The sequence below is a fragment of the Leptosomus discolor genome, chromosome 8 (assembly GCF_034619465.1).
Source record: "Leptosomus discolor isolate bLepDis1 chromosome 8, bLepDis1.hap2, whole genome shotgun sequence".
Classification (NCBI taxonomy): domain Eukaryota; kingdom Metazoa; phylum Chordata; class Aves; order Leptosomiformes; family Leptosomidae; genus Leptosomus; species Leptosomus discolor.
The window spans coordinates 386,358-399,149 of record NC_141398.1 but is presented as its reverse complement, the minus strand read 5'-3'; the positions used below and the strand labels follow the sequence as shown (position 1 = coordinate 399,149).

At 42.6% G+C, this 12,792-nt stretch overlaps 1 protein-coding gene across 1 annotated transcript in view; it reads right to left on the bottom strand.

The window, feature by feature from the left end:
- DOK6 (docking protein 6) overlaps positions 1 to 12,792 on the bottom strand; it is a 243,584-nt gene that overhangs the window by 55,872 nt on the left and 174,920 nt on the right. The window contains exon 6 of the mRNA XM_086469280.1: positions 7,662 to 7,800. Within this exon, the coding sequence (XP_086325406.1) occupies positions 7,662 to 7,800 (139 nt within the window). The remainder of the gene's footprint in view (positions 1 to 7,661; positions 7,801 to 12,792) is intronic.

Sequence of the window (12,792 nt, the reverse complement as noted above, 5' to 3'; positions counted from 1 at the left end):
ACTTCTAGGAATCAGGTTTACAAAACTCAAACTTAGAAGTAAACAGATTCTGACTTAAGGAAAAAATAAAAAGAAATCATTCTTGGGTTTGCTGTTAACCTTGGCAATATTTTCAGCCGTTCATGGCTTGCCAGCGGATAGTGTTCCTGCAGTAAAACACCCCCAATTTTTTATTACCAGTTTCCACTGCAAAGGGTGAGCTTTACTTCTCTAGAAGTCCTCTCCTACCAAGGGTGCTGCAGGGCTATGTCAGCTCTAACCTCTAACTTTCAAAGACCTCTAGAACCAGGAATCACAATCAGCTTCACAACACCCATGCAGACCAAGTAAACACCAGCTACGTATCACAATGAAGCAGCCCGCTTTTTGCAGGGTTTTAAAGCTTCTAAACAAACATACAGCAACATCATACAGCAGTTTCAGATGGGAAACAGAACAATATTGAGCTAAGTACTTGCATGAATTACTGACCTGAGGCTATAGTTTAGCTCATATAAAGTGCACGAGTTCATGAATTATCATTTGTATTCAGAACCTCAGTACTTATACATAACTTGGAAATACAAGAAAACATACTGAGAGACCAGTGTATCATGACATACGATCATCTATGCATGAACTCTTGAAGTTTTCTCCTCTGTTATCTCCTCATATTAAGTAAATTGCAGTGCTGAAAGGAAGCCCAAAACACACATACCTTAACTAAATATTTGTCTTCAGTCAGCCCATACCAGGGGCTAAATTATAGCTTTATCACCTGGTAACCCCTGCCCAGTTGAGAAGGGGAATCGGGAAAAGGAGAGGAGATCCAAAGGTCAAAGCAAGGACATATTTAATGAAACAGCAAAACAAATAAAGTATACAAACCTACACCCAGCCTAGAATGCCTGGCCCTCCCAGTCTCCAGGAGTAGGAGGAGGGAAGAGGAGGAGCAGAAAATACCCAAAGAAGGACCACAGACAGAACCCCACTTCCCCAGCCAACCTCCCCCTTTATACTGACCAGGCGTTACAGGACGGGCTACCCCTGTGGCTCACTCAGGTCACTGCCCTGGCTGGTGGAGCTGCTAACGGCCTGCCTGGCCTGGTGGGCTGGGCTCTGTCCCAGGCAGAGCAGGACAGTATTTCATATAATCATCGGGTCAGAGCCTCTAGTAGTGTCCCTCTGAATTTCCCATACTTCACAGGTTGAAAATAATAGTTACACCACTGCACAAAGACATAAAGGTGCACAAGTCCATGGGACTTGATGAGATGCACCCACAAGTCCGGAGGGAACTGGCGGATGATGTAGCTAAGCCATGGGTAGCCACCATATTTGAGAAGCTGTAGCAGTCCAGTGAAGTTCCCACTGACTGGAAAAGGGGAAACAACCCCCATTTTTAAAAAAGGAAAAAGGAATACCCAGGGAACTACAGGCCGGTCAGTCTCACCTCTGTGCCTGGCAATGATGGAGCGAATGCTCCTGGAAACCATGCTAAGGCACATGGACAATAAGGAGGTGACTAGTGACAGCTAACATGACTTCACTACAGGCAAATTGTGCCTGACAAATTTGGTGGCCTTATAAGGTGGGGTTACAGCATTGGCGGGTAAGGGAAGAGCAACTGACGTCATGTATCTGGACTTGTGCACTGTCCCACACGACATCCTGGTCTCTAAACTGGAGAGACACGGATTTGACACATGAACCACTCAGTGGATCAGGAGTTGGCTGGATGGTCGCACTCAAAGACTCGCGGTCAATGGCTCAATGTCCAGGTGGAGACCAGCAACAAGTGGCGTTCCTCAAAGGCTGGTATTTGGATCAGTGTGTTTTAACATTTTTATCGGAAATACAAACAGCGGGATCAAGCGCACCTTCAGCAAGTCTGCCGATGACACCAAGCTGTGTGGTGTGGTGGACACGCTGGAGGGAAGGGAGGCCATCCAGAGGGATCTGGGCAGGCTGGAGAGGTGGGCCCAAGCCAAACTCATGGATTTCAACAAGGCCAAGTGCAAGGTCCCGCCTCCGGGTCAGGGCAATCCCAAGCACAGATACAGGCTGGGGGAGGAGTGGATCAAGAGCAGCCCTGGGGAGAAGGACTTGGGGTGCTGGTGGATGAAGAGCTGGACATGAGCCGGCAGTGTGTGCACTTCCAGCCCAGAAAGCCAGTCGCAGCCTGAGCCACATCCAGAGCAGTGGGGCAGCAGGTCGAGGGAGGGGATTCTGCCCCTCTGCTCCGCTCTGGTGAGACCCCCCTGCAGGGCTGTGTCCAGCTCTGGGGGCACCAGCACGAGACAGACACGGAGCTGCTCGAGCGGGTCCAGAGGAGGGACATGAAGATGCTCAGGGGCTGGAGCAGCTCCCTGTGGGGACAGGCTGGGAGAGCTGGGGGTGTTCAGCCTGGGGAAGAGAAGGCTCCGGGGAGACTTACAGCGGCTTCCAGCGCTGACAGGGGGCTGCAGGAGAGGTGGGGAGGGACTCTGGATCAGGGAGGGCAGTGATGGGGCGAGGGGTGACGGTTTCACACTGAAAGGGGGAGATTGAGGTGAGATCTTGGGAAGAAATTCTCCCCTGTGAGGGCGGTGAGGCGCTGGCACAGGCTGCCCAGAGGAGCTGTGGCTGCCCCCTCCCTGGCAGGGCTCAAGGCCGGGCTGGATGGGGCTGGGAGCGACCTGGTCTGGTGGGAGGTGTCCCTGCCCAGGGCAGGGGGTGGGACTGGGTGGTCTTTGAGGTCCCTTCCAGCCCAAACTGTTCTGTGATTCCATGGTTCTACGATAAACAACCACAAGCCAGACAAAGCCCTGAAGATGCATTGGCAAAGGTAGGATACTTCAAAGTGAAACCACCATTTTAAAACAAAAATTTAGAACGTCTGATGTGTTGACGATGTTCGATCCTGTAATGTTTCAATGAGTGTGTGTTAGGTTGTGATCAGGTTAAAAATACGTGAAGAAATACATAGTGCCAACTTGTTTACAGAGCAAAGCTAAATTAAAAGTTCAGGGTGAAACTAATGCTGTTATTTTCTCCAGCCTCAGAGTTTGTTTTTTTCTTTTCTGGTTGCAAGACAACTTACACTGATATTGTTCATTCTATTTACATTCTTATTAATAACATGCCTGAGAACCCTGTCATTTATATTTATCCTCAGACCAGTCCTATGAAATGCTGTTACCCTCTCCACACTGTTCCAGATAAGAAAGATAAAGATTAAAAGACTTGCTGTTTTATTTTTTAGCCATCCTCCTCTTCAACCTCTCCTTATGCCCAGTTCCATTGCCTGATATTTGTCTTCTTTGGCACATTCATTAGTTCCCTCCTAATAACTTTTTTTTAAAAAAATATATAAACTCATTGACATATTGATATTATCTTTTTTTTTAAAATGACAGGAATCTATCATGATGACTCATTCACTTATATTAGATCGAATATTAGAGACAAGACTTGTAAATAATGAGAATAGAAGAGAAATATACAGATGCAGTGTTTCATAATGGTGTTTATCTTCTGGAAAATGTTAAAAGGATCACAACCTACAATGACGCTATTTTTACAGCTCTGCTGTCTAAAGCAAAACAACTGTCACAGAATATTTCCTATGGTAATGTTATGATACTCACGCCGTTATCATTTCTTCATGCATTTATACTCCAGTCTTACTGATGCTTGATTAACTTCCGCTGTTGACATCAACTTTAGTGCTATCTTATTTAGAATTATGGTTTTATTCTTTTGAGATTACATAATAGGCTTTCACTGGCAGCTCTTGAAAGAAGTGATTTATAAGGTTACGAAGGTACAACTATTTCCTTAGCGTGCCTCCCTTGCATGCACAGTCATAATATGAGAAATCTACAGTTCTTAACCTCCCATTTCATACACTTGAACAACAGTGGGTGCATCAGGAGTGTTTTCAGTGGAGGCTGAGTGGCACAAGATCAAAGCTGGTATTACGGAGGAAACTCTTAAATCCCAATGCCACGTGACAGTAAGCACATAAACATCCTGGTGCTGCTGAGAACAACTGTGCTCATACACTGGTGTGTGAAAACTATCTTCACTGAGATTCATTAAAAAAAGATCACCAAACTCAACATCATCTACTGATTGTAAGAAGGAGGATGCTCAGCATTTACAGAGGGTAAATTAATCTTTTTCCTTCTCTCCTCAGGATGGGATAACTGGGAAGTTCCAATTGTTCACTGGTGCCTCTGTAAACCAACTCAGCTCCATAACTCTGCAGAATCCTCTTCCTTTTAGCTATTCTTTCTTCTGGCCAAATTAGCAAACTGAATTGACTCCCAGAGTCAGATAAGTGCCTGAGCTAATGGAAGGGAAGTGGAAGGAGCCTGCAGCCAGCCTGGGGACAGGGGAGGGATGGAAGAGCTGGCTGTCGGACACTCAGATGTGCACCATCCGTGCTCACATCAGGCTCCAGTTAGTGGGGATACACGCCATCATTGAGGCTATTGCCTTTTTCTTTTTTTTTTTTTTTTTTTTTTTTTTTTTTTTTTTTTTTGGTAATTCCAGGACTGCCAATGCAGCCAGAATGCTAAATGTTACATTTAAAACCAAAAGGGGTGGTGGTGTGTACGTGTGCAAGAGAAGAGGTACATAAGAATGCAGACTATTCAGATGACAAAACCAGAGCTGCTGACACTCCCATATAGACAACACAACAGCACTAAATAAATAGAAAGCCAGTGATGGTTCATTTTAATTAATTTGTTGTGCTGATACTGTAAAACCACTAACAAAACACTACCATATTGCCTCGTCCCCTCAAAAAAACACCCACAAACAAAAAATATCATCTGTATTACGCTGATCCATTAAAAAAGTGAAGACTGAAAAAAGTAAACATACAGATAACAATTTCCCTGAAAATAATTTCAATTTAATTACTTGCATTGGCCAGATTTGCTACTGTCCCAAACAAAGCGAGCATAAACCACTATCACTTTGCTAATGTAATGTTTCAAACCCAATCAGAAGACCACCTGAGCTAAATTAGATCATTCTCCACTTTGCCATTTGAATGAAATCCAGTCTGCTTTGGTCCCAGTAAAACCAACAACCAACTCGAAACCACACCTATGCCAGGGACCACTGATCCTGCATTCCAGGTCACTTTTTATACTATTGGCTTACAACCTATAATGATCTGGAAAAATTTAAATGAAACTTCAGTGTATTAATTACTTAAAATATGTTAACACGAAGGACAGAACACACAAATACTCACTTTCTAATATATAGCATCTAATGACTAGAAGGAAGATGGAATTACCGTTAAGTTTCTTCCCTTTTGCTGATTTCTGTAATAATGGATATACCATTAAGCTTCCTTTACTTTTAAAAATTTATTTCATTTTCACCTTTATGAAAAAAAAAATATTTAATTCATAATACTAAACACGAGCTGTTCACTACGGAAAGGGCCAGGCAAGAGCAAGCATAGCACTACAGATACAACAGATCAACGGTCAAGCTTTGGGAAGACCTAGAAGATATTTATGGCCTCTTGATCCCTGATTTAAATACACACTCTTGTTTGCATTTCAATTTCAGAATCTTATGGGAAAAATATACAGAGGCATTTCGTGAAACTGTTAGATTTAGGTATCGGAGAAGCAATTATACTTGATAAAAGGAAAATAACACATACTTAGTCTATTTAGCATCTTCAGATTCTGTTTCCAATATGCTACAACTCAAATGCTGCGGATCACACAGATGACCCCTTAAATGTTCAGCACCCCATACTCGGGGGCAGCTGAGCTTCCAAAATCAAACCAACATTCTCTTACTAGTTGAAGCACAAACCCAACAGATTTTTCAGCCTCTTTTGCACAGCCCACAGCTTCTACGCAGCCTACGGCAGCCTACAGCGGGCCCCCACCCATCTCCCCCTGCAGACCGCAGCGCAGCCTCCCCCAGGAGCCAAGTCCACGACGCCCTGCACGGCTGATGAGCCAGTTCAGTTTCTCAGCCTGCTCTCAGAGCATGAGACCATGCCCCACACGGCCACAGCCTTCATAAACGGGGCTTCGGGGAAGTCATCTGATGGCACAACGGAAACGGCTTTGCCAAGCAGCAGAGCTGCTGATTGATGGGTGGGAGACCTGGAAGTGGTGCTTCCATGAAAGGAAAATCCCGTATGGTCCTGGTCTATGCACTTACTATGGCAGTATGAAAATGCTCTGATTCATCTTACTGGAGTGGAAACTTTAAAAGCAAATATATTTATAATGATGCTTTTTCCTGGTTTTGAACTATTACTCAATCACTTTCTGCCCAGAAGAATGCAGTTGGTTCTTGCCAGCATTTCTACTACTTTAGATGCTCTTATGTTTACTCTATCATCTTGTCTTTCAGCAATTTCCAGCAATTTTCCAGCAATTGCTTCTGTTCCCTAACCTTATTTTAATCTTGATTGTGAACTCTCCTGCTTTTTCTGCCCAAAGTTCATGCATCTCAACTATTGTCCAACTGCTCCTGCTTTGTCTGAAAACCCCATCCACCCTTCCTCCTAAACCACCAAAAATTCACTTTTCATGGCTTCCTGTCTCAGCTCTTACTTAGGGTCATGCAGAGTCTCAGGGGAGCATTCAACATAGCAGACGTTTGACAGGGAAATCCAAGACTTTTTCAAGTTTCTTTTTTCAGTAAATAGAGGAAGATAGAATTATCTGAGGAGTAATTAGGAGGAGAGGTTGCACACTGTGCTCTCAGGTTGCCCTTTGCAAGAGCCTTTCTCTCAGGAATGTGAGCAAGATATTTTGACAGTGACAGAGTGTGCGGGGAGAGGATCACATAAGTCACATTTGCATGACTGGGCACACAGCTGGTGTGCAAAGGAAGGAAGGGAGGGAGAGAGAGTCACTGGAAATGGTGCCATTACCCTCGAATCTCCTTCTAGGGACACAGGTATGTGGAGAATCATGGTCACCTGAGAAGAAAAGCATGCAGATCAGGTTCCCTGGCCTCCCCATATCTTTCCTCTCTGGTGGATATAAAGGTAGCTTCAAATCACGGCTGAAAGTTAGCTTTCCAGAATCACCACTCAAGACCATCTCTACTTCTAAGCATACAGGGAACTTTTCTTTCTTTCTCTCTTAAGAAACGCCAAACTTTTCAGTAGTTGCTTAAAGATAACTTGTGCAAACTGGAAATTCTGAACTTAAAATTAAAAAATAGCTCTTTTTGAGCTCACATTGCTTCGCTACTTGTTATAGTGCAGAGAAAATACATTTCTTTCCGGGGTTAAGAAAAGTAGAACATGTCTGCTGTCACCTAGGAGTGTTCATACTGGACTTCTTTTTTCCACCTGGGAGGCCATGAGGAGCAATTAACACTCATTCATGGAAGTCAGCTGCCTTCGACTAAAGGCTCAGTCTTTGAGTAACAGAGTCACAATGTTCAAGAAGGTAACCATGGATCTCGTGTTTAACGGTATCCAGCATTCTAAAAAGACACCAACAACAGATCATTGTACAGCACACGCCGAAAATCTCTGACCATGGAAACACGTAACTCCAAGTGTCTCTTTTGTGTCAGCCACACAGGCAACACCATCGTTGCGGCTGACTCCACGGACTGCCATTACTCCACGCTTCTTTTGTTCACTACCGATTTCTGTAAGTCTAAAGATTTTGGTGAAAGGACCTTACCCTTGCCTTCTGCTCCATCTCCAACATTAATCTTTCATGTTGCTCTGCTATTGCCAGTGTCGCAGAATGGACTTTCTGATATATCATTTCTCCTTCTCGTGTCTGAAAGGTGAACAGCCCTTCTCCTGTGTCACACATCCTGCAGTGAGATTTAAGCAGAAGGGAAAAAAATGAGTACTGTGTAATTTTTATCTAACTACTATAAAAAGTGCACACCTTGCAGCAGAAAATGCCAACTTTTCTAGTTAAACTCTGGAATTTTGAACATCCGCAGTTATTTTTACCATTGAAGAGAGACGTATTCCAAGAGATGTGCAGAACTTCGTGTACATAACATTTAAATTCAGTTTTAACCATCATCTGGATAGTGAAAAAGAAGTTTTATCGTAGAATTAAAACTTGAGGTAATACAGTCAGCTATTTCCAGCACTTCTTCAAATGTCTGCACTGCTAAGTGCAAGATAAATTTAATTCTCTTAACCAGTTGATGCCAGAAGTACATAGCACATCATGACTACGAAAAGTTGACGTTTTAAGAGAACATTGACCAATTAAGAATGTTATCATGGTTAATCACTACAAAGAAGCTGTATTGAAAGACAGCATTAAAAGGGTTACATTAAAACTGTCTCAATTACTTTCTTCTTTTGAGAGAGCAACTGCTGTTATCCTTTTCTATGCCATCGCTGTAGCATTATTCTGAGGAAGAAGAGTGGTACATGGTAAATGCAATGACAAAGAGGGCTGGCAAATATAGGATACGGGTGAGGACGACAATGTTAGATCACTGAGTGACCGTTACTTTGAGGATATATATGGTGTTCAACAGTGGTGCGAACTGACATATTTATAAGGTAGTTCCATTACATGATCAGTGTCCGATTTCTGTGTTTGCTATTTTAGAAATGGAATTTTAAAATCCTTTTCATTTGGTCTGGTACTTCCTGTAAAGACTTTCAGTTATCTGTGATGGAAAATTGTTGACTTGAGTTCCTGACGCATAACATCCTTCAACAACAGAAAGATTTCGATTTGTCTTAAAATACCAGATTCCTTTAATATTTTGGTTGTTTACATTACTTTTAAGGACATCTAACTTTTTTAATCTCCCAGCACCTTCAGTATGACCCCAGAAAGCCCGAGGCATTCAGCATAACAAAGCATTTTAGAAAACTGTGTCCCAAATAGACTAACATTCTAACAGGTTTTTAAATATCAGTATCTTTAGAGTTTGCATCCCAGATTCTGTACAATTGTTCATACATTAAATTTTACAAAATATTTTCCCATCAAATGAACATACAGATCTATGTTGTTTCAATTAAATAATAAATTACATAAGTCTCCTGCTATGTTACATGTACATACATACACACAGACATCTTACAGTTTTTTGAAAATGGAATAATTTTTTTCACAGTATTTATCTTTTTTTGTCAAATTAGAATACAGCTTCCTTCACAATTTCATTTCAAAACTCATCTGAGCAGGACTATTGTGCTATACAAAACACTCCTGAGAGTTCAGCAGTCACTTCTGATTTCAAGGCTGACCAGTCAAAATAAAGCCTTATTAACACTTACAAAATCTTTGCCTGTTTGCTGGAGGAGACATGCTTTTGTGAGCACCCTGTAAAGAACTTACGTATGGCCGTGTTTGGGAAGCACAGAAAGTTTTGGAGGCAAAACCAGATAAAACAGAGGTGCTTCTGGAAAATATCTGGTGAAAACAGTAATGATCAACTGAGGTGTTGAAAAGAAAGTCATCGTCTTAAAAACAGATGATTCATGATACTATCCATATTGATATTATCCATAATTCTGGAATAAAAATATTCTTCTTCATCCCAAGATGTAAAGAAAGTATCATTCATTTTGTGGACGGGTAATATTTGATCGGTATTAATGTGACGTGCCAATTAATAGATTAAACAAAAAGAAGCTTTTGCATTAAAATCCAACGGAGATCAAGATCACTGCTGTAAACATTTAAGATATTTTATATCCTTAGCCACAATCCTCCAAAGAGCTTCTGGGAGAAACAAAATGTCTCCAGAGATTTGGGACATTATGGTAACAGCCTTTCCGATTCCTGAGGGCATCATATAGCCAGTGCTCTGCTTTTGTGCAAAGAAATCTTAATAAAATTCAAACAGCATGAAATGGAAAGTCTGGGAAAAAATGATGAGGTTTCAGGAAGTGAAGCAGAGTATGATCTTTTTGTTGGTTTCAGAGGATGAGAAATCCTACAGGGATAAAAACAAGTAAGCAGGAAGCGAGGCGTGATTAAGATTCAGGAGTTAAGCTGCTTGTTTGGACCAAGCAAAACCTCAGCACCACCGTGGCCGATCAGCCTGGGGTCTGCACTGCCGGCGTGAGCCCCGGGCGCAGGCAGCGGGGGCTGTGGCACGGCCCGGCACCTCACCCACTGCCACGACAGCACCGCGGGGCCTGCTCCCCAATCCCAGCGGGGGCTCTGGCGGATGTGTCACGCCAACGTCAGGCAGCCATTGATGGCAGCCTTGTGCCCAGACTGGGCTTCCCTGCCTAATGATGGAAGGTACGCACACAGACGCTCAAAACTGAAGGTGGAAGAGATTTGTGGGCACCATTTTGTGAAGTGCTGAATTCCCGTAACTCGCTTTGAGGTTTAACAGGACTCAAAGGCCCCAAGAATGAAACAACTGGTACCTGGCACGTAAAAGCAAAAATTGTTAGAATAAAACTTCCTTTCTTCCATCTAAACTTGTTATCAGTCATCTGTCTCCCAAGGAGATAAATCCCTTTGCCATAGTGAAATTTTCCTGTTCAGCTCCTCAGGATGTTACTGTTTTACTCAGATTTTCATCTGAGTCTAGACCTTCTAGCCTAGCCTAGCCTCTTCTAGCCTCTGTTTCTAGTTTTCTAGTCTCTGTTCTGCTCTATTCTAGTTACGACAGCAGGATCAGCAGCATGTTTTAGGGTTAGTTTCAGACTTTCTAGAAGAAGGAAACACAAAACAGAAGGCACTCCTAACCATGATGGAGATGGGGCCAGAGAAAGGGCTAAGTGTGCTCTCCTAAGCTTAAGTTTTTCCAAAAAACCAGAGGACCTTTACTTACATGAGCTGAAACACACTTCTTGACTTGTTCTACTTACAGTGAAAACAAAGCCAGCAGAACAAAGCAACTATTTTCTCTACAGCCTCTTCTAGATGCCAGATAACAGTCCATTTAAAGCTACATTTTCAGGTTTAGCCTTGCTAATGTGCTGCTTTATTAACAGTGAAAATGAAATAACTGTGGCTAAATTCAAATTTGTCTATGTTCAAAGCACACGTGGTTGTTCAGCTGCCAATATAGTAACATCTTACTAACTTTTATATGTCCTAGAATCACTCTAGAGAAAAGACAGGACAAAGGTGTGGGACTCTTCATCGTAGTTTAACCCCAGCCAGCAATCAAGCACCACACAGCCGTTTGCTGGCTCCCTGCACCCAGCGGGATGGAGACAGAATAAAAAAAAAAGAACATAAAACCAGTTTACTAGGACAGAAAAGGAAGAAAATAATAATAATGGTAATAATGATAATAACAGAACTAAACTATATAAAACAAGTGATGCACAACGCAACTGCTCACCACTCGCCAACCAACGCCCCGTCAGTTCCTGAGCAGCAGCCCCCGACCAGCTCCCCCCAGTTTGTGTACTGGGCATGACGTCATATGGTATGGAATACCCTTTCAGCCAGCTGGGGTCAGCTGTCCCGGCTGTGTCCCCTCCCAGCTCCTTGTGCACCTCCAGCCTCTGCTGGCAGGGCAGTCTGAGACGCTGAAAAGTCCTTGACTTGGTACAAACACCACTTAACAACAACTAAACCATCAGTGTGCTCCAGCATTATTCTCACCCTAAATCCAAAACACAGCACTGTACCAGCTACTAGGAAGAAAATTAACTCTATCCCAGATGAAACCAGGACACTCGTCTTTTCCTGCTGCTGCCGCAGTTACGCACTGCAGCTCCACCAACTCGGTACGACCTTCACTGTCAAAAAATTTCACTGATTTTGTATAGTTTAATTTTTTGATAAGAGATGTAACAGTCTGCAGATGCTTGAAAAATGCTGATGTTGGCTTGTCTATTTCTGTGTTTTCCGACTTTAAAACAGGGATGTCATTAACCTGTGCTTTAGGACATTTAAGGATTCAACGCATTAAAATGTATGAAGTGCCTTGACTGAAATAGGAAAGTGCATTTTTTTCTGTATTATTGCAGAATAATATAACTGGGCAGGTAACAAAACCAGTAGATAAACAGTGTTACAAACCATCATAATTTTTTTACTTCCTAAAATACAGCCACAGCTTTTCACAACCATTATTGTTAGCAGATCTGGCTCAAGAGCCAGGGGAAGGAACAGAGAGAAGGTGAGAGATGAGCTTGTGGCCCAGGACAAACTGGATTCAGAGATCAGCATATGGGAGCAGCCCTGTTGCTGTCAGAAGACAAGCAGTAAATACAAGACAGCCTTTCTTTAAAGCCTTGGAGCTGTGGCTGTTGGTCAGGAAAAGCCCAACCAAAGGGTGTGCAATACTGACATTTATTTCTTGTGCTGCTGCAGCTTTGATTTTCTAAAAGTGGTGGGAACCAGCAATTTTGCCTCCAATTTAATCAGATTATCAGTAAAGACACACAAACACTATCTCTCTTGTGGATATCTGACTTTTGTTCTTTCCTTGTTTGTTGCTATCTCAACTTGAGCTAAGCCACTTTGACAGAAATCCTGTTTGTTCTTTGTGTGCAAGGGCGTTACATGCAGCGCACACTAAAGGCAGGCTAGCTAACCAGTGGGCCTCACTAGAAAATGAATGCAAAGCTCCCCCGAGGGTCCAAATTCTTTGCTCATCCCAGCCTTCAACACATGCTAGCTTGCTTCCTCCCAAAGTTGTTCTTGCCTGAGAAAACGAAAAGAAGCAAGGAAAGCAAACAATCTCTTTGTGGCAGGGGCATATTTAGATAAAAAGATCCCTTTATACCTACGAATACTTATAAAAAAACCTGAAAACTAAACTACGCATGTTTTTATAAAATTGTAATCAGCTTCTATGTCGAAAGGATAGAAAAACAGAGGAAGAAATAAGAATGTTGATAAG